General features: G+C 41.3%; 1 protein-coding gene across 3 annotated transcripts in view; it reads left to right on the top strand.

The window, feature by feature from the left end:
* RCBTB2 (RCC1 and BTB domain containing protein 2) overlaps positions 1-22,966 on the top strand; it is an 80,355-nt gene that overhangs the window by 25,029 nt on the left and 32,360 nt on the right. The window contains exon 2 of one of the 3 annotated variants that reach the window (XM_075532696.1): positions 11,258-11,322. The exons of 1 other annotated variant lie outside the window; for it this stretch is intronic. In XM_075532696.1, coding sequence (XP_075388811.1) covers positions 11,281-11,322 — 42 coding nt within the window. In that variant the 5' untranslated portion in view covers positions 11,258-11,280. Of the gene's footprint in view, positions 1-11,257; positions 11,459-22,966 lie in introns of those variants that run through there. One more of the 3 variants, XM_075532697.1, reaches the window with a different exon arrangement.

A 22,966-nucleotide genomic window follows, 5' to 3' on the forward strand; every position in this document is an offset into this window, starting at 1 on the left:
TCATAAGGTTTTCGGGGAATAATTCCCAGAAGTGGACTCTATTCATTTTGTGTAGTCTGTTAGTCTTGAAGCCCTACTGGAACCTTTTCCTCTTGGGTGACCCTGCTGGTATTGGAAGTCCAGGGGAGATAGCTAGCAGCAGCACACGAGCCACCACAGTATGATAAACTAATAGATAAATGGTGAGCAACCGACTTCGGACAGTGTAAGATGTGACAAAATAATACTAATTTATGAATGATGAAGGGTTCATGAGGGAGTGGGGAGGGAGGGGGAAATGAGGAGCTGATATTAAGGACGCAAGTAGAAGGCAAATATTTTGAGAATGATGATGGCAACAAACGTACAAATGTGCTTGACACAATGGATGTATTATGGATTGTGATAAGAATTGTACGAGCCCCCAATAAAATGCTTTTTATTTAAATGGTGAGCTCCCATATAAAATTCACTGCCATAAAGTTGATTCTGACTCTTAATGAGTCTCTAGACACTTGTTTATTTTTAGGCTGAAAACTGAGCCAGAAGGTTGAGTTCAGATCGAAAGAGTATCAATGCTCATGATCTCAGAGGTTCCATCGTTGTTTGTCTAACCTGCCAGCCTGTTCTCTTCCATGATTTGGAATTTTGCTTCACATCTTTTCCCCACTCTATCTATGACTGATGAGAGCATTATAGAACTTCCTTGCAAGACGTTGAACTACCTTGTAAGACATTGAGCCACCTTACTGGAAACAAACACAAGAAACTCCAGTTTAGAGAAGAAATAAAATGTGACATTGGGACCCAGCCAAAAAGTTGAGCGAGTGCCAAGAATCAACAGATGGTCTGAGGAGCCACCCCAAACCCACTTCAGACTTTTTCAGAAGTCTGGGAACCCCAAAAAGACTTGACTGTACGTGGCTGGACGCCATGGAATTTCCAGAGTGATGTCGAAGAGCCAGCCGAGCTACCTATTTAAACCCAGGTAGAGACACTGACCTTTCAGAGAGCTGGGAACCAAGGAGACATCAACTCCTGCTCTCTCCAACTCTACCCGGGGTGAGTCCACCGATGAAGGCCATGCTTATTGGGACTATGATGCTGGAATCATGATGTGTGTAGTGTATTGCTCTTAAACTCTTATATTTACCCTAGAACTTAGCAGTTTGAGTTAATTTTAAGATGACTAGATTGTTTGATGTGTGTTTGCAGTGAATAAACGGAGCATTTGAAAATGTCAAAGAGTGTTAAGTAATTATTGATTGCGCCACTCATGACAATGACCTCATGAGAATACCAGTTCTCCTACTTTCAGGATCGTGGAGGTGATCCGATGATCAGTTGAACGGGCTCATGTGAACACGAGCCACAGAAGAACTGGCTAGCCATTGCTCCACATTATAATGTGCGTGTTTTGTTGTGGTTTGGGTTTGCTTCTAATAGAGTTCTTACTGCAGACACTAAAGCAATTTTTAAAAATGAGTTGCTTTCGGGTCAGCAATAAGCACTGTACCAGAAACAAATATATAGCAAAAAAGAGCATTTTAATTGGTTCTGAAAAAATGACTCTTGTAGACAGATGAATCCCTAAACCTTAAATACTTAATTTGAGCCCCTAAAACCAGAGATCCGTGGTAGACGCTTCTTGCAAACAACTTACCCGTCATAGTTTAAATGCATCAATTTTTCTTTGGTCTTTCTTATTCAATGCCCAACTTTCACGCACATATGAGGTGATTGAAAATACCATGGCTTGGATCAGGCACAGCTTATTCCTCAAAATAAGATTCTTGTTTTTCAATACTTTCAAGGGGTCTGTGCATTAGATGTGCCTATTGCAATGTGTCCTTGGGTCCCTTGACTGCTGCTTCCATGAGCATCGATTGCGGATCTAAGCCAGACAAAATCCTCGGCAACCTCCATCTTTTCTCTGTTTACAGTGATATTGGTCAAATTGTGAGGATTTTTGTCTTCTTTACGTTGCCTTGTAATCCATGCTCAAGGCTGCCATTCTTCGTTAAGCCCTCCTCACTTTCAGCAAGCAAGGTCGTGTCATCTGTATGTCACGGAAGTTGTTAATAAGCCTTCCTCCCATCATGATACCACATTCTTCTTCATGTAATCCAGCCTTTCTGATTCGGTGCTCAGCATACAGAGTGAATAAGTATAATGAGAGGACACAACCCAGGAGCACACTTTTCCTGATTTTAAAACATATCATATGCCCTGATTTTGTTCCTATAACTGCCTCTTGATCCATGGACACATTCCACATAAACACAAGAGTTTTATGGAATGCTTATTTTCTCAAGGCTATTCATCGTTTGTTATGATCCACACTGTTGAATACCTCTGCATAGTCAATAAAACACAAGTAAACCTCTATTATTCTCTGCTTTGAGCCAAGATCCTTCTGACATCAGCAGTGATAGCCCTTGGTCCACATCCTCTTCTGAATCCGGCCTGAAGATCTAGCAGCAACCTGTCAATGTACTGTTGAAGTTGGAGGAGTTTCAGCAAAATTTTACTTGCATGTGACATCGATGACATTTTTCTATAATATACATTCTATTGGGTTACCCTTCTTTGAAATGTATGTAAATGTGGATCTTTTCCAGTCAGTTGGTCAAGTAGCTGCTTCCAAATTCGCTGGCATAGACAAATGACTGCCTCCAGGGCTTCGTCAGCTTGTTGCAACATGTCCATTGGTCTTCTGTCAATTCCTGGAGCCTTGTTTTTAGCTAATGCTGTCAGTGAAGTTTGGACTTCTGCCTTCAGTACCGTGGGTTCTTGTTCACATGTTACCTCTTCAAATGGTGGACTGTTGACTGGTTCTTTTTGGTGCAGTGACTGTATTTTTCCATCTTCTTCTGATGCTTCCCACATCATTCAATATTTTGCTGATAGAATTTTTCAATATTGCAACTCAAGACTTGAATTCTTTCTCGACTTCTTTCTGTTGAAGATATGCTTAACCTGTTTTGATTTTCTGACTCTGTCTTTGCACATTTCAGTGTACAATTTTAATTTGCCTTCTCAAGCTTCCCTTTGAAATTTTCTGTTCAGCTCATTGACTTCATCATCTTTTTTGACTTATTTTAGTTATTCTACAACGAAGAGCAAGTTTCACAGTACCTTCGGTCATCCACTTTGATCTTTTCTTTCTTTCCTGTGTACGGTGCCTGGGATGTCTCCCACTACTCATCAAATCTGTTGTCATTAGAATTTAATGCATCAAATCTGTCCTTGATATGTTCTTGAAATCAGGATGCTATGTACGCAAGGATGTATTTTGGCTTTCATAGACTTGTTTTCATCTTCTTCATATTCAAACTGAAATTATATATTAGCAATTGATGGTGAGTTCAATAGTCAGACCCAGCCTTGTTTTCCCTGCTAATATTGAGCTTCTCTATTGGGTTATCCTCAATTATTGTGCATCATCTCTCCCCACAGTTGTAGTCAGTTTGATTTCTGTGTATCGTATCTGGAGAAATCCATGTCAGTGTTGACTTTTGTGTTGTTGAGGAAAAATACTGGCCTTGAAAAATTCTATCATATGATCTCCAGCTTCATTTCTATCTCTAAGAACCTATTTTCCAACTACTCTTTCTTCCTCTTTGTCTCCAACTTTTGCAATCCAGTCACCAATAATTTTCAATGCAACTGGATTGCTTATTTGATCAATTTCAAATGGAAGATGTTGGTAGAATTCTTCAATATATGCTTCCCTAGCTTTAGTGTTGATGCATAAATTTGAATAATAGTTGTACTGATTAGATTCCCTTGAATGTGGATTGACATGATCATATCTCTGACAGCATTGTACTTCAAGATAGATCTTAGCATGTCCTTTTTGACTATGAATGAAATACTATTCCTCTTGAATCGGTCATTCTGATTTTCTCATTCAAAATGACCAGCACCGATCCGTTTCAGGTCACGAATGCCTAGGATATTGATCCTTATGTGTTCCACTTAATTTTTAACTATTTAAAATTTTCCTTGATTCATAGTTTATAAATTCTTTTAAAAAATCATTTTATTAGAGGCTCATACATCTCACAATCCATCCATCCATCCCTTGTGTCTAGCACATTTATACATTTGTACATTTGTTGCCCTCATCATTCTCAAAACATTTGCTCTTCATTTAAGCCCTTGGTATCAGCTTCTCATTTTTCCCCTCCCTCAGCTCCCCCCACCCTCATGAACCCTTGATAATTTCTAAATTATTTTGTCATGTCTTACATTGTCTGATGTCTCCCTCCCTTCACCCACTTCCCTTTTGTCCATCCTTCAGGGAGGAGGTTATATGTAGATCCTTATAATCGGTTCCCCATTTCTATATCCCTCCAGATGTAGCCACTCTCACCACTGGTCCTGCAGGGATCATCTGTCCTGGATTCCCTGTGTTTCCAGTTCCTATCTATACCGTGTACATCCTCTGGTCTAGCTGGATTTGTAAAGTAGAATTGGGATCATGATAGTGAGTGTGTAAGAGCTCTCTCTCTGGGCTAGTTACACCTCGCTCCTTGGCTCTGCACGAGAAAGAATTCACGCCGAAACCTGACTCGTGATCCAAGTGAATTTAATGAGAGTTAAAAGAAGCTTCAGGTTTTACGCAGCACCCATAGGATTCCTTTCGACCATGCAGCCTGGCAGAGACTGCTCAGGGTCACGCAAAGATCTCTCTCCCAAGTTTTCCTCTGAAAAAGACCCTCTCCCTCTTGGTCCCTGCCTTTTCAAGGATTCCTGGGGGAGGCGTGGTAAACGACCCCAGGTCGAACCCATTGGCTGATTCAGGTTAACGCCCATCCATGCCCACCGGCAGGAAAACCTAGGCCTTTTGTTCTACTTGCCTCTCTTGGGCATGCATCAATGGACATCCTATCCCTGCCTATCTGCCTAACAAGGGGGAGGAAGCATTTAAGAACTAGAGGAAAGTTGTCTATTTCATCATTGCTACACTGCACCCTGACTGCCTCGTCTCCTCTCTGTATGACAGGATCAATGCCAGGCTGGCTTCTAGCAGCAAGTGACCTTGAATTTCCCCCTCCCTGAGTGGAGTTGACCAGAGGTGGCTGACACAACTAGCAGCAAGTGGCCTTGACTCTCCCCCACACACACCTGCAGAGCTGATCAGAGCTGGCTATGTGACCTGTCAGCAGCGTTGCAGTTTTTTTCTTTCTTTTACTCATGGCCCTTTTGCTCATGGCCCATTTTGCTCACAGTTCGTTTGGCTCAGTGCCCGCTTTGTTCTTGCTGCTCTGCACCCAGCACGAATACACCTGGAACCAGGAAGACACCTTACATTCCAGAAACCCAGACATACCTATATCTCCCAATCCCTGACTACTTTACCTTATATGGACTCAAAACAGCCCAGTCACATGTTTTCTGGCCATATAAGCACCACCCCTATAGCCTAGGGCGCCACTCCCCTGGCCCAGACACTCTGGACCATGGGACTTCACCCAGGCTGGGTTTTTCTCCCCAAGAAAGCCTGTTTGCTCTAATTGGACTGATTTGGTCTCTGGCACCTCTCGCCTACCTTACAGTCTCCATGACCCTTCTGTAAGGGGATGTCCCGTTACCTTCAGATGGGTCTTGGGTCCCCAGTCTGCACTCCCCCTCATTTACAATGATATGATTTTTTTGTTCTTAAATCTTAAATTGGCTCCCTGGCTCTGGGCTCTGGGTCAGTGTTCTGTTAGGAATTTAGGCTTGCTGCAGAGGTTCTTTGTTATGCTGAAAGCCTCCAGGCACTGTAGCTAAATTCTGGCATTCCTTAGCCTGGGCTCCTTTCTTATGTGATGTATGTACTCCTTCTTCATGTTTCTTGGAATTAAGCAATGAGCCTGGGATTTGCAAATTTTGCCAAGAACATATAGTCTCTCCCTTATTTTTTATTGGGCTTATGAGGTTCCCTGATTTGGGGGCTGTCACCTGGAACTGAATTCGCCCCCTGGACTATGACTGTCCGCTTATTTTCTCCCACACCGTTACCTGCCTCAGGTCAATTCCTGATTTTTCTTCTACTCCAAAGGATGGTTACCCACTCACCCACCCCGCTCCCCAGGCTATGGGCTCAAAGCCGCTAACAGCGTGGAGAGCTCTGGTGTGGGGTTCTCCTGTCTGGGATTATGTTCCCTTTAAAGCATCAGCCTGGAGAAATCGCTACTCGGAGGTAGCTCTTCAGCTGGAACCTGACAGCCCAGCACACTGAACCTGGAGCAATTTCGTGCGTCTTGGTTCACTTTGTGAGCGGAAATCTCACACACACACACACACACACACACACACACACACACACACACACACACACAATATAGGATCAGAACAGATCCTAGTACCCTAGTTCTAATTTCAGGACTCCGCCTCCCAGTCTCCTTCACCTTACCTCCCAATTTTCTGGTCTAGCCGCAGGAGCTCCAGCGTTCTTAGTTCCGATTATTAAATTGATGTTTGCAGTTGTTTCTTCAAAATGTGAGTCCTGTACCATCAGCAAATGAACATTCCAATGGCTGTATTCCACCTGCATCATTACGGTGGCCTCTACTTTGAGAAGACAGCTTCTCCTCCGTCATATTTTGAATGCCTTCTGACTTAAGTGCTCAGCTAGCAGTACCGTCTCTGATCGTGTTCTGACACTGTTTATAGGGTCTTCAGTGTCTGGCAATATTGCATGCTATTCACAAGGGTTTCAGTGGCTAATTCTTCAGAAGTGGACAGTCTGTTCCTTCTCTGTGGTCTATTCTTAGTCTGGAAGCTCTGCCAAAACCTGTTCACTTTGGGTGATACCTGCTGGTATTTGAAATAACAATGGCATGGTGTTCAGCATCATGACAACATTCAAGCCTCCACCAGATGACAAAGTGACAGACAGTGATGGATGATAAATATTAGTACATTAACTATAATAGGAGTCCTGCTGGCGTACTGGTTGTGCGTTCCACTGCTAAATGCAAAGTCATCAGTTCTAAACCACCCGCTGTTCCTCAGGGAAAAGACCGGACTTTCTACTCCCATAAATAGTTACAGTCTTGGAAACTCACGGGGACAGTTCTATCCTGTCCTGTAGGGTCACTCTGAGTTGGCATCAGCTATAACACATTCAAACCAAATGAGAAAACACAAAGCACAAGGGACTTTTAGAAATGATTAATTAACTATATATATGAGCCCAAATATGTCTGTCCAACACAACAAATATAAGGAAACCAGTAAAGTAGCATGTCCTTAGTTACATACGAGCAATCTTATGTCTTGATACTATCACTATGGAGATCTTGCTAGAAGAACTTCTAGCCTTGGACAGAGAACTCGAGAGAATTTTGGCAATCCTCCTACAGAAAGCACTCCTTGGGTGATGCAAACAGTTAATGTACTTGATTGTGAACCAAAAGACTGGAGCTTTGAGTTCACCTGTAAATTTCTTGCAAGAAAGACCTAGCGATTTACTTTGGAAATAAATAAACCATTGAACATGTATGGAGCCCAATTCTACACGGACACCCACTTGGTCACTGTGAGTCTGAATACACCCAATAGCAACTCTTTCCTATGCAGAGAATGTTTTATGACGTTGATAAACTAATATAATTCAGCGCATAAATCACATTTTACTACTCTAACATAGTGATGTTAGAAAATGTTTATTTCAGCCTGTTCTTCCAGTAGATAGTCATCACAAAAGGTCTCTCTTCCATTTGCATGTCTCAGCCTGCACGTTTTGCTTTTCTCTAAATAAGAAACCTCTCAGAAGTGATTAGGTTTAGGACCTTGTCTCTTCTAGCAAAGGAAGTCTTCATGTCATGATGGTTTTCAGTTCAAACCACTAGCCACTCCTTGGGAGAAGGATAGCCTGTCTGCTCCTGTGAAGATTTACAGCCTCAGGACCCTATGTGGGGTTGCTGTGGGTTGAAATGAACTCATTTTGTCTGATTAATATAGCAAAGGAAATCCCCTATTTCAAATAGGATCACAGGTAGAGGGATTCGGAGATCAACATATTATTTGGAGTGGAGGAGGATTTCAAGTAAATCCACCATATCTAGTCCAAATATTGTTGACTTGCTCTCTACAATGATTAAACCAACTTTCATTCCTTCTAGTAAGATGCATGCTTCTTTTGATCTACACTCATCCTCTTCAATTTAATTTTAATTTTGCATATAGTCTCTTTTATTGTGGCAGTAATTTCATTTCTGTAATAAATTCTTTGGTGAATTTGAGCATCTTTTAATATTTTTATTTTCTTCCCTGAATTTCCTATATCCTTTCCCAACTCTTAATTATTTATCATTTTGTTTATCTTTTTCTTATTGATTTGCAAGTCTTCTTAATATATTCTAGCTATGAATTCTTTGCCAGCTATCAGTTATATTATATGGTTTGCTTTTCCCATTTTTTAAATGTATTTTTATGCCAACATTTTAAGCTTTAATGTAGTAAAAGGTACCCATCTTTTCATTGTATATGATTTTGTGTCTTGTTTAAAAAAAAAACAAGAAATATCTACCTGCCCTTGAGTCATAAAGATATTTTAGATATTGTCTTGTGAAAGTTTTAAAGTATTGCTTTATTCACATTCCAGCTGTCTTCCCTTGAATTTTCTATGTTGAACTAGATTCCACTTTCTTTTGTATGTGTCTGTTTGTTTGTGTTTCAGGGTTCACATTGTTCAAGCCCTCTCCTGAAATTTATAAAATATAATATCAAAAAGTTAAATGTTTATAATGGTTTTTTAAAAACATTTAAAACTGTGGATTGTTTTGGCAGGTAAATATTGACTTTTTCAAAGTTATAAGATGGTACTACTATGTGTTTATATTTTTATTCTTTTTTTTAACATTTTATTAGGGACTCGTACAACTCTTATCACAATCCATACATATTTTTTTTCTTATTGGCCTTGCTCGACAAGACAACTTTACAAGGCTGTAGAAGGAACAGGCACAAAGACGACTGATTGCAGGGCTCCAGAAATGTAAAATAATCAGGTACTAACATGTCCGGAAGGAATGTTTTTAATCAGTATGAAATGAAATGGTTTAAAATGTACATCAAGAAAAAAGCGAGGGCTTCAGTATTTGTTCTGCATTCAGACACTAGCTCTTGCCTCATAGTCAGCTTGAAACCTCTCCATAAAATGCAGCCAAGGATGGACATGTTTCCTATGGACATTAAAGCAAAACCAGTCTTTGAGTTCATTACAATTCATAGCAACCTATAGTATAAAGATTAAACGAGCTAATATAAAATGCTTAGTGCTTTGAACAAGGTAACATGTGTTGTTACTATTATTGTGACTCTTGTTATTTAGAATATATTATGTATATGATGCCATGAACCTGGTGTTCTCTGTGTAGAATGTGGATGTTTGTTAGTACGTTTTGATGCATTATTGATAGTAGCCTGGTAAAATGATGTTTGATAAGACAACTATACGCCCTACATATATGCCATAAACTACATCCTGAAATAGGGAAAATTGGGGCAGACTCGTTTTCTTTAATATATATGTGTGTATGTATTACCCTAGGAAAATGTAAAAATAATAATAATTTTAAAAGAGTCAATTCTGTTTTTCCACAATGCTAGAAAAGTCAACAGAATTTTTCCTCAGTATCATATCAATTGGTAGCTGTCATGCGGGACTTAAGAATAATTAGATTTTTAACAAATCTAAAACTAAACTATAAATGCTCCTTGTCATTGAGTCCATTCCAACGCATAGCAACCCTATTGGTCCGAGCAGAGCCGTGGGTTTCCAAGGTTGTACGTCCTTAGGGGAATAAAACTCAAACTCACAGCCATTAACTCATTTCCAACTCAGAGACCTCGTAAGACAGGGTGCAACTGCTCCTGTGGGTTTCTGAGACTGACTTCTTTTGGGGAGTAGAAAACCTGTCTTTCTCCCTCCAAACAGAATAGTGGTTATAGATTCTTTGAATACGAGACATCTTTGCATGTTGGCAACCAGAGCAAATTTTATAAATGTATAAGAAAATCCTGAGTGTTCCTTTAAAACAAAAATCAAAACCAAAACATGTTTCTTAGATGTGTTTCCAAACAGTCGGAATCCCACTTTGCCATTAGAGTGACAGTTGAAAGACTGTAATGATTCTGAATGTATAATCCGTATATTTGGAGAGATTCTGAACAGCTGGGGGGCAAAAAAGGAAATATATTGATACGCTCAAAGGCATGTGACACATTGATAAACCCAGAGCAATGTTAAGGAGCACTGTTAGGACTTGACTTTGTTTTGGGTTATGGTTTTTATATAGCCGTTTTAAGACTGCGGTTGTTTTAAGTAATGTAAAATGAAGTGTTCTGAAGCTATTTTAGTGATAGAATTCTTAACTGTATAGCACCCAAACCATTGCCTTGAGTGTTGTCTGCATGTTGACATGTCTTGCAGATTGTCTACATGAAACAAAGTAGTTATTGTGAAGGTAATTATTAAGGCAAGAAAATTTCGAATTGTTGCTACATATTTTATGGATACTGTTCTAGATTTTTTTTGTTATAATCAGTGAAAACAAAGCTGTGTGTCTTCATTCTTTGCTCCGCCTCCCTAATTTTTTATTCCAGTTTAGCAAACAAACTTTTGAGTAGAGTTGAGGATTAATCAGTCTGCTCCTCACAGTGATTTTGGAACTCTCCCATCCCAGAAAAAAATTGCCCGAGGTCGAAAATGTTTTCTTCCATCTGTATAAGAAGCCAACAGGGCAAGATATGACACAATAATAATTTATAAATTATCAAGGGCTCATGAGGGAGGGGGAAGCAGAGAGGGAGGAGGAAAAAAGAGGACCTGATGCAAAGGGCTTACGTGGAGAGCAGATGCTTTGAAAATGATTAGGTCAAAGAATGTACAGATGTGCTTTACACAATTGATGTATGTATGGATTGTGATAAGAGTTGTATGAGTCCCTAATAAAATGTGTTTTTTTTTTAAAGTCAACTCTGAAATGAAATTTTCTACTCATGTCCTTTTCTATTGGAGCATTTGCAGTAATCCTGGGGTTGTTTTTATGTCCTCAGCAGTGGACTTCTATAAAGAGCCAAACTATAGTGTCAGATCTGTTGAACCATTTTTTGGCTTGTAGCTGATAACTCTCGTGCGTAAAATTTGATTCCCTTATTTTGCGTTCATATTTGTGCTTAGCTTATTTTCTCTGTTAGTGAAAAGTAAGATGGTTTTAACGTGCCTCTTGAATGCAGCAAAGGGAACCCTGATTTTACCACACCTTGTTTCCCTCAGGGCCTGCCAAGTGTTGAGTCCTTATGGAAGAAGGCCTCCCTCCTTTCTGTGAAGAGCGTGGCAAGGTTAGAACAAATTCTGCAAATGTATTTTCTGTTGCATGCGACATCATCAAACTTTTAGTGGACCCCGAAGAGGAAGATGAAAGAGGAAGTGTCCATCTTTGTGGGGCCTCCAGGATAGTGACTGAGATACCAGCAGGTGATTATTGTGGATCTGTAGGATGTCGAAGGGCCCACAGGGAGCTGTGGGTAGAGTTGGAGGGGTACAGAGAGGGTCCCCAAAGAAGATGACATCTGAGGTTATTAGGGACCAGCTGCTTTCCAGATAATGCTCCAGTTGAAGGGTCTGAGTTGAGCCATGTCTGAAGGCAACAGTGGCAGACGAAGGAAACTCTTTTCTCAGAGATTAAAATATAGAGACATAATATGTCTATTCTATGTTCTTCATTTATTATAAATATTTTTTGCTTTTTCCCACTGCATCTAAATACGAAGGCCAAGTGGCATAATCCCAATGACAGTCCAATGAATGTTGAAAATGTCATGCTTCCAGCATGTACAATCATTTCCACTTTGTCTTAATTTTTTCAAATTGGCAAACTATCTGCTCATCACTACTAACAGCTTAATATTAACTATCACTGTCAACTTCTATTTTCTGTTACCTACTCTTTTTTTAGTAAATTTATGGCACAATACAACAAAATATGTCAGCAACGATACAAAGCCCGCACTGGTATGGAAAGGTGGTAAATATTCTGAAACTAAACTGCTGGGATGCGGGACAGCTCAAATGTTCACTTGTCAGCTCTCACAGGAAAATCCAAAAGTGGTTTACTAAAGTGACCCTATGCACACAGAACAAGCCGGTACCCGGTCCTGCGCCATCCTCACATTTGTTCCTGCGTCTGAGCCTATCGTTGCAGCCACTGTGTCCATCCATCTTGTTGACGGTCTTCCTCTTTTAAGCTGGCCCTCTGCTTTACCAAGCATAATGTCCCTCTCCAGGGACTGGTCTCTCCTGACAACATGTCCAAAGTATAGGAGACAAAGTCCCCTCATTCTTGCTTCTAAGGAGCATTCTGTCTGCCCTTCTTCCGAGACAGATTTGTTTGTCCTTTTGGCAGTCTGAGCTCGAAAACGTCAAACCATGTTGGGTCCTACTTTCATTAGCTATCTCACCGATGGTAATTCTATAGTCTTCTTCCACCGGTTTCGGAACTTCAGCCACAGATTCTTCTGTGATTAAGGATGGCAGTTTTCCTTCCTCTCTTGACTCATCTTTGAGGTATTCCTGGCCTTCCGTAAAATACTAGATCCTTCTAAAGACTTCTTCTTCTTCTTTTTTTTGGTAGCCCTCACGTCCATTTTTACTTTTCATATAGTTTCATATTACAATCATGTCCATTAGAATTGTACAATTGCTACCACAATCAGTTTCCAAATGATCTTTTTCTACATGGACTCCTTGACATCCTCTCCCTTTTGCCCCCTTATTCTCCCCTCCCCTGAACCCCTTATTCTACTTGCTGTCCCTATAGGTTCATCAATTCTGGGTTTCAAATACCAAACAATGGAAAAGCATATGACACAGCTCCAAGAAGGTGACCTCCATTGACCTAGCACCTCTGAGATACACACTAATATGAACAAACGAACACCAAACCAAACAAGCCAACAATGCAGAAACATTTGGAAACCAGATCAGGTCCAGCCTGCTCATAGGGGGCATCTACTGACATAGTTTTAACTGTTCCGGACAGATTTCTGTCTGTGATCATCTACACTCCTCTCTCCCAAGCACTCTGCTTAGTGACCACGTTCTTCCCATCTGTCAATTTTAGATAGGGGGAGTTCTCCGGAAGCTGATTTCCTTTGTAGTTTCACTAATGGATCTGAATTCCCACTGTCATCCATCGCCTTCTGCACCCCCGACGCTCAGAATTTCAGCTCGGACAGTGATCCCTCCTTCCACTTCGGATTATCTGGATTCCGATCCTTTGGTGACTGATGTTGCTGTGCTTCCTCCATATGGACTTAGTTGACATCTCATTTAGATGGCTGCTTGTTTGGAGGCAAGACTTTAAGATCCCAGTGTGGGGGAAGGCCAGCCCCTGACAATTAGTTGCGGGTTGGATCGGTGCAATTATATAATATATATAATAAAGTCATAGAGAATAAGGAGAAATAGAAGAGAGATGGAAATAATGGAGCCAGACACATTTCTTGGTAGCATGCTCACCTCAGTCCCGCTCGGTGGTCCAGGTGGAGATGGGAGATGAGAGGGCAGGAGAGAGGAGGGCGAGGAGGAGAATGACAGGGGTCAAGGGGACAAGGGAACAGGGGAGAGAGGACTCGGGGAGAAGATGGGGAGAGAGAGCCAGGGTAGAGGAAGAGGAAGCGAGTGAGAACTTCTTTAGTGTTAACCAAGGCTTGTATATCTTTTTTTGGGGGGGGGGCGTGCAAGCCCACTAATTATAGGTAAAGATATACGTCACAGGAAGGGGTTGTACTATAGGTAGTACAGTAATGGGAGGGGGACGATCTAGGGGTATACACACAATAGTAAGAGGAGGGTTGAGGGCACATATGTGACAAGATGGGTGGATCCCAGATTCAAGATGGTGGCCTAACCTTGGATGTCACTGAGCAGGTTTGACCTGTTCTCTGGATCTCCATGGAAACCATTATCCGTAGGGTGTGAACCCCACCTACAGTGGACCAGACTGATGTCTGAATGCCTTCAGGGAGACTATCTCTAAGCATCTGACCGCCCACCATGTGCTGGCAAACAGATGCTACTTTCTGTGATAGCCAGGCACCATCTACATTCTTCGCCACATTTTGCTATAGCACCAGTCTCTTCTGTGTTCCCTCCTGAAGGCGAGTATCAAGCAGGATGTAAGAACTAATTTGTTCCTTAGTAGGAGCTAGGATTTAGTGTGAGCCCAAATTCCATTCCTGGATCTACACACTTAAAAAAAATTTGCTGTAACTTGAGAGTTAATACATATATAATATCTTTCCATAGTTCAGTCACATCAAAGAGATTGTACAATTGCTTCTATCATCAGTATCCAAACGTACTTTTCTTTCCTGAACTCCTTGACATCATCTCTGTCTTATGCCCCCCACCCTTCTATTTACCCCTTCCCCACAAAACCCTTGTTCTATTTGCTTTCCCTGTAGTCTCAATGTCCTTGGGTTTCATTTAATAAAAAAAGAGAAACACATAACACAGCTTCAATAGGGTGCTCCCCCATTGGTGACACCCCTCTGAGATACACTTTAATATGAACAAACATAAGCAAAATATAATAATGACATATAATAATAACATAATGACTGTCATAAAATGGGCGGAATAATACGTATCTTAACACAACATACTGGGCGTTTGTAGCAAGTCCATCTGTGTCTGCCAACAAACAGTACATCAGTCTTAGTGTAACTGTCTTCTGCTTCCTCAGACACCATGTATTTTCCGGCTTAAGTGTGTCTGAGGTGAAGTCCAGTCCCCCAGTGGAGATCCCATATTGGGTCTCACTGATGCAGCCTCTGGAGCATGGCATGGCGTGTACTCCAAAGATCCAGAATTCAATGTTCTAGCAGTCAGTGGCACCCGGGCTGGGTTCCCGAGATACCCCCATGCATTCATCTGTCCCTACATTCCTGCATATTCTGAGATAATCTAGAAGTGTGCCCTGTTCCCTGGAGGGACACAAGGCATCTTTACAGTGCTCATTAGAAAAATCCTAAGATAGTTTGTGAGCGAAGTCTTCTACTGCCTGTGCATTTTAGACGCTTTTACGCACAGCATCCTCTAATCAGGGCACAAACTCTATGTAGGACTCATCATTCCGCTGCCTTGTAGTGGTGTAGCCGGGTCTTCTCTTTCCTGATGGAGTATGTTTTCCCAGGCAAACGTGGCGTATAGGTGAGAACGCTTGCTCAGTAACCCGCAATGGCACTTCCACTGTGATGAAGTTACCACTCCCCAGTAACTGATTGAACTCTCTGGGCATACCCTGCTCTGCGTTTCTAATGTGCCTGTGTCTCAGCTCCTTCAGCCCACCAGATCCCATATTGCAAAAATCCTGAGGACTAAGGCAAACCATGGTCAACGCTGTCCAGTCAGCGGGGATCCAAAGACCTTATCATGCTAATTGCAAAATGGGAGTCTGGGCCCTAGTCAGTGACCGCCTGCTTGAGATCTTTTAGCGACTCAGTGAGAAAGGCGCTGTGAACTCCTTGTGCTTGTTGCCCTTCAGGATGTCTGTTAATAACCGGAACAGAAAAAGACATGCTAATTTCCAAATCTCTTTCTTCTGCAATCCCTCTTTCTACCTTTGAAAGTAAAAGGGGCTTTCCTGCATTTTGCCTCTTTGCTTCTGTTTTCTGCGCTGGGTTTCTCCACCGGTGGATCTCTAAACCTCACTTCCGGAACTTCATCTTCCCTGTTTGCTCTCTCAGTCTGCATTTCCTTGGCGCGAATCTCATCTTTACCTCCTGCATGGGCTTGCCGGATTGTTTGACAACCCCTAGTCTTTCCTACACTAAATTCCAGCAGGGGAGCAGATGCTTTCACTGTCATGTCCCCTTCTGATTCAGGCTTCGCTTTCTCAGCTCTGTCTAACTCTTCTCATCTGCCTGATTCCCATTCTGCCTGCCTCTCACCAGATTTCAATTTGGGTGGCCAAGAAGCCAGCCACTCTGCTAGTTTTGTTCCTTTTCTTTGTCTCCCTTTGAAAGCAAGGGAGTTTCGCTGTGTTGTTTAAGAGCTTTGCTTTGAGTCTTGCAATTCATTTCTCTAGTGCTTTCTCACCTTTAGACCTTCGGAGGTTGCAGGCCCCTGAGGTTTTGTTTAGAATCAGAGGCCTTAGATAACAAATCAGTCCCCAATTCCTCAGTTTTTCTACAGTTTCATCACCTAATTCAAACTCATTCAAAGAGAAGTTAGCTTGTTTTTTTTTTTAGATTTTTCACTAGACTGATAATCTAGACTGATAATCCTTTCACTCATGACCTGCAAAGGTTCTAAAATCATCTTAACTTGAGCCCACAGAGACCAGGTTCCCACGGGTATCCTCTGACCTTGCCTGTGAGCCTTTCATTTTTTTATTCTCTACCCGTACATTTTGTTTTTTCGAGAGTGGCTAAGAGTGATACCATACTCTGTATCCTTGCTCTTCGCCTGACCCATATCTCACTCAGACTAAAAACACAGTACAGTTTTCCCCGATTCACTACTCTCTGTCAATGAGGCCGTACAATTGTTACATGAACTATGACTCAAAAGAGTTCTTTTCTTTTCGGGCCCCATGTGATGGGCACTATATGTCAGTGTAAACCAGTCCCTGACAAATATCACGGGTCCATAGGCACAATTGTGTGGTTATAATATATAAAGATTATAGTAAATTCATAGAGAATAGGAGAGGTAAGAGAAAAGATCAAATGAAGGAGTCAGACACATTTCATGGTAGCATGCTCACCTCAGCCCCTCTTGATGGTCCATGTGGAGGTGCAGGAGGAGGAGGGGAGGAGAGAGATTTATTTCTAACCAAGGCTTATATATACTTGGGGGTGTGCAATCCCCCTGATTACAGGTAGCGACATACGCCACAGAAGGGGTAGTACCATAGGCAATACAGCAATGGGAGGAGGAGGATTTAGGGGTATGCACACACAAAAGAAGATGAGGGATTAGGGGCACACCTGTGACAAGATGGGCAGATCCTAGATTCAGGATGGCAGCCTAACCTTGGTTGTCACTGAGCTGGTTTGACCTGTTCTGAACTCTCCAGGGAAACAATCACTATCCTTATCAGTGGGGTGTGAGCCCCATCTATGGTGGACCAGGCAGTGATCTGATTGTTCTGCATGGCTGATGCCTTTAGGGAGAATATCTCCAAATATCTCACCTACCATGTGCTGGCAAGCAGCCTCTTAGGTTTGGCATAAACTCTGGGGAGAAAAATGGGGAAAAGCTTTTTTGTATTCCACACCTCCAGACACCCTAGTTCATGCCACCTCCACCTAAGGTTCCCCAAAGCATCCTCAGTCTTCCTCCCCACACCTGGGGTCAGATCTCCCTTCCCTCCCCTCAACATACATGTAGCTCTGTTCTCCCACATGTGTCCATCCCTTCTCCCCTCTCCTGTGCTGTCCCTCCCATCAGTGAGCCTCAGCCCTCTTACAGGGCCGCCTCCCTCTCTAGGGGACCTCACCCCAGATCTACACGGAACCACTCAGCAGACCACATCCCCGCCCGCTCCCACCCCATCCCAACCATTTGATCCCAGCGATCATGAGGCTCCCTCCAAACGAGTGACCTGGAGCAGATGATGTGTGACTCATTGGCACTGGTCAGGCTCTTTATTAGGCGATCTGGTGCCCAGCATGAAAACTAGATGCCCTACAAGATTGAGCTCGTGCCCATTCGGATGCTTGTTCGTACGGCAGTGGACTCAGACAGTATTTGACCTTTTGTGCTTGACTAACTTCGCGCAGCATAATGGCTTCTAGATCCCAGCACAACTTGCAGTGATGGTCCATCACTGTTTTTAGGGATGCATAGCAGGGGGTTAGGTTTATTCTTAGGTATTTCAGCTTTTGCTTAGTTATTGTGAATGGTACGGATTCCTTGATATCCTTTTCTGTATTTCCATCACTTATATGTAGGAATCCCATTGACTTCTGCTTGTTAATATTGTATCCTGCTATTCTACTAAATTTCTCTATTATTTCCAGCAATCCTATTGTGGACCCCTTAGGATCCTCCACATATCAAATCATATCCTCTGTAAATAGTGAATGTTTCACTTCTTCTGTACCCAGTTGTACACCCTTGATATCTTGCCATGTCATGGTATTGGCTAGGGCTTCCGGCACCATGTTGTATAGAAGCGGGATAAGGGACATCTTTGTCAAGATTCCTTATTCAGTGGAAATATTTTCAGCTTTTCTCCATTTAGTGTAATATCGGCTATTGGTTTTACATATGCGGCTTTTATTGTATTGAGGATTTTCCCTTTTAATCCTGTCTTCTTGAGAATCTTTATTAGGAATGGGTGTTGGATGTTATCAACTGCTTTATATACATCAATTGATATGATCATTTTTGGTTCTTGCCCTTTTTGTTATTGATATGGTGGATTACATTAATTGTTTTTCTAATGTTGAACCATCCCATGTTGAACCATCCCTCCATCCCTGGTATGCATCCTACTTGGTCATGATGTGTTATTGTTTTGATACGTTGTTGGATTCTATTGGCCAATATTTTCTTAAGGATTCTTACATGTATGTTCATGAGAGATATAGGTCTGTAATTCTCTACCCCTGTGGGTCTTTATCCAGTTTTGGTATCAGGGTTATGCTGGCTTCATAGAATGAGTTTGGCAGTTTGCTGCCGCTTTCTATGTTCTAGAAGAGTTTGCGGGGGGGAAAAAAAGAGTTTGTGTGGGATGGTTGTCGGCTCTTTCTCTGAATACTTGGTAGAATTCTCCCATGAAGCTATCTGTACTGGGGCTTTTTTTAGTTGGGGATTTCTTGATGACCTTATCTATTTCTTATTGTGCTATGGGTCTGTTTAAGTTCTTAATGTCCATATGCGTTAATTTGAGGAGAGTGATTTTCTAGGTATTTGTCCATGCCTCCCAAATTATATGTTGGAGTACAGTCTTTAATAGTACTGTGTTACTAATATTTTCATTTCATTAGGGTTTATTGTGACTTCCTCTGTTTCATTCCTAATTCTAGATATTGACATCTACTCTTTTTCTTTGCTAAGTTTGCTAATGGTGTGTCAATTTTGTCGAGCCCTTCAAAGAACCATCTTTTTGTTTAGTTGATTTTTTCCCATTGTTTTTATGTTTTCCAGTTCATTTATTTCTGCTCTAATTTTTATTATTTCTTTTCTTTTGCTGTTAGAAGGATTATGTTCTATTTGCTGGAGGATCTCTGTTAAGGTGCTGATAATGATTCTCTCCTCTTTTTCTGTGCATGCATTTATTGCAATAAAGTGGCCTCTGATAACTGCCTTTGCTGCGTCCCATAGGTTTTGGTGTGTTGTGTTGTCATTCTTATTGGCTTCTAGGAACTGTCTAATTTCCTCTTCAATTGGGGCTATTACCCATTCTTGTTTGAGTAATCTGTTGTTGAGTTTCCAAGTGTTTGTATTTGTTGTTGTTGTTATTCTTTCTATTGTTGATTTCCAGTTTTATGGTGATGTTTTGTGTGAATTTTCTCAAGCTTTTCTTATGACCCATCATGTGGTCTATTTTAGAAAATGAGCTGTGTACATTGGAGAAGAATGTGTGTGTGTGTGTGTGTGTGTTTCCTGTTGGTTTGAGAGCTCTGTAAATATTTAGGAGGTCCAGTTGTTTGATTGGGTTGGTCAGCTCTTCCATCTCTTTATTGAGTTTCTTACCTGTTGAACTATCTTTCTTTGAGAGTGGTATCTTGAAATGACCTACTATAATTGTTGATCTGGTGATTTCTCTTTTCATCTCTTTGAGGATTTCATTGATGAAGTTCAAGGGTCTTTTGTTAGGTGCGTATATGTTTATGGGTTCTTGTTCTATTGATCCCTTGAGCATTATGTAATGCTCTTTCTTATCTCTTGTTATATCATGTCATTTGAGGTCTATTTTACCAGGAATTGGTATGGCTACCCCTGCTTTTTATTATGATTGTCATTGTCATTAGGTTGGTAATGTTTCACCATCCTTTGACTCCCATTCTATTTTTGTCTGTAAGTTTAAGATGCGCCTCTTGAAGGCAGTAGATTGATGGATTAATCCAGTCTGCTATTCTTTGTCTTTTAATAGGTACATTCAGTGTAATTAAATCTACATGTAGATTAGTTGTTGCCATCTCATAGTATTTGTGTCTGATATTTTCCTTGCTTCCCCTTTTCTAGGTGATGGGGTGTTTGTGAGGAGTTTATTCTTGTCTTCATTTCTGCATTGGATCTGTAATGTTTTGGATACTGTTTTCAGTGTGTTGCTTTCTGGGTACTGGTATACCCTGTGGTTGTCTCATGTTTGTGTGCTGTGGTTGTTGCTTTTCTGCCCATAAAGGACTTGGAAGTATTTTTGTAATGCTGGGTTTGGTTTTACAAATTCTCTAAATGTTTCCTTATTTGAGAAACTGTTTATTTCTCCTTCAAATTTGATGGAGAGCTTTGATGGACAAGGGAGTCTTAGATTACAGTTGCTGCTTTTAAACTTTTGGAATATATTGCTCCAATTTCTTTTTTCTTGCATGGTCTTCGCTGAGAGGTTTACCTTTATATGTAACTTATTTTTTTCTCTCCAGCTGCTCTCATGATTCTCCCCTTTTCCATGAAATTCGATAATTTGACTACCATATGTCTCGATGTGTTTTTTGGGGGGTTAATCTAACTGGGGGTTCTCACTGCTTCCAGAATGGCTATCTTCTCCCCTTTTGTGATAGTGGAGAAATTTTCTTCTAAGAATCCCCTTATTATTTTAAATGTATGCTTATTTATTCCCTTCTGTTCAGGTATCCCAATGACAGCAAATACTGATCTGCTTCATGGAATCACACACTGTCCAAATACTGATCTGCTTCATGGAATCACACACTGTCCAAATACTGATCTGCTTCATGGAATCACACACTGTCCAAATACTGATCTGCTTCATGGAATCACACACTGTCCAAATACTGATCTGCTTCATGGAATCACACACTGTCCAAATACTGATCTGCTTCATGGAATCACACACTGTCAAATACTGATCTGCTTCATGGAATCACACACTGTCCAAATACTGATCTGCTTCATGGAATCACACACTGTCCAAATACTGATCTGCTTCATGGAATCACACACTGTCCAAATACTGATCTGCTTCATGGAATCACACACTGTCAAATACTGATCTGCTTCATGGAATCACACACTGTCAAATACTGATCTGCTTCATGGAATCACACACTGTCCAAATACTGATCTGCTTCATGGAATCACACACTGTCCAAATACTGATCTGCTTCATGGAATCACACACTGTCAAATACTGATCTGCTTCATGGAATCACACACTGTCAAATACTGATCTGCTTCATGGAATCACACACTGTCAAATACTGATCTGCTTCATGGAATCACACACTGTCAAATACTGATCTGCTTCATGGAATCACACACTGTCAAATACTGATCTGCTTCATGGAATCACACACTGTCCAAATACTGATCTGCTTCATGGAATCACACACTGTCAAATACTGATCTGCTTCATGGAATCACACACTGTCCAAATACTGATCTGCTTCATGGAATCACACACTGTCAAATACTGATCTGCTTCATGGAATCACACACTGTCAAATACTGATCTGCTTCATGGAATCACACACTGTCCAAATACTGATCTGCTTCATGGAATCACACACTGTCCAAATACTGATCTGCTTCATGGAATCACACACTGTCCAAATACTGATCTGCTTCATGGAATCACACACTGTCAAATACTGATCTGCTTCATGGAATCACACACTGTCCAAATACTGATCTGCTTCATGGAATCACACACTGTCAAATACTGATCTGCTTCATGGAATCACACACTGTCCAAATACTGATCTGCTTCATGGAATCACACACTGTCAAATACTGATCTGCTTCATGGAATCACACACTGTCAAATACTGATCTGCTTCATGGAATCACACACTGTCCAAATACTGATCTGCTTCATGGAATCACACACTGTCAAATACTGATCTGCTTCATGGAATCACACACTGTCAAATACTGATCTGCTTCATGGAATCACACACTGTCCAAATACTGATCTGCTTCATGGAATCACACACTGTCAAATACTGATCTGCTTCATGGAATCACACACTGTCCAATACTGATCTGCTTCATGGAATCACACACTGTCAAATACTGATCTGCTTCATGGAATCACACACTGTCAAATACTGATCTGCTTCATGGAATCACACACTGTCAAATACTGATCTGCTTCATGGAATCACACACTGTCAAATACTGATCTGCTTCATGGAATCACACACTGTCCAAATACTGATCTGCTTCATGGAATCACACACTGTCAAATACTGATCTGCTTCATGGAATCACACACTGTCAAATACTGATCTGCTTCATGGAATCACACACTGTCCTCAGGCTCTCTTCAGAGCCTTTTGCTTTTTTGTTTGTTTAGTTTGCAGCATTCTGCTTGGTTTCCTTCGAGATTGCTGATTCATTTTCTGCACTTTCCATTCTAGTGATCGGATCATCCACCTTTTTCTTTCTATCTACTACATCATTCCTTAACTCTTGGATTCCCCTTTGGTGTGAGGATTCTAGTATCTCTAGTTTTCATCAGTTTTCAAGATTGATCCCCTAATTTCTTAAAGAGCCCTAAACAGCATTCTTCTCTGGCAATTCAAGGGCTGCTTCTTCTGTGTAAACCATTAAGGTTGGGTCTTCTTCAGTAATTGGCATTTGTTTCCCTAGATTTTTTATGGTAGGTGAAGTTATTGGCTGTAGTTTGCTTAGCATCTTGGTTGAACTGAAGGTGGTATGTAGTGTTCTGGGTTGTGTAACGGGGAGGGGCTGGCTCTTTAGGTTAGTGGGAGAGCAGACAAGTGCTGGAAAATGTATTGTGTGTAGATGAGGGGGGGAGTGTTAGTTGTGTGAGTAGGAGGC

Source organism: Tenrec ecaudatus, chromosome 15, assembly GCF_050624435.1.
Source record: "Tenrec ecaudatus isolate mTenEca1 chromosome 15, mTenEca1.hap1, whole genome shotgun sequence".
NCBI lineage: Eukaryota > Metazoa > Chordata > Mammalia > Afrosoricida > Tenrecidae > Tenrec > Tenrec ecaudatus.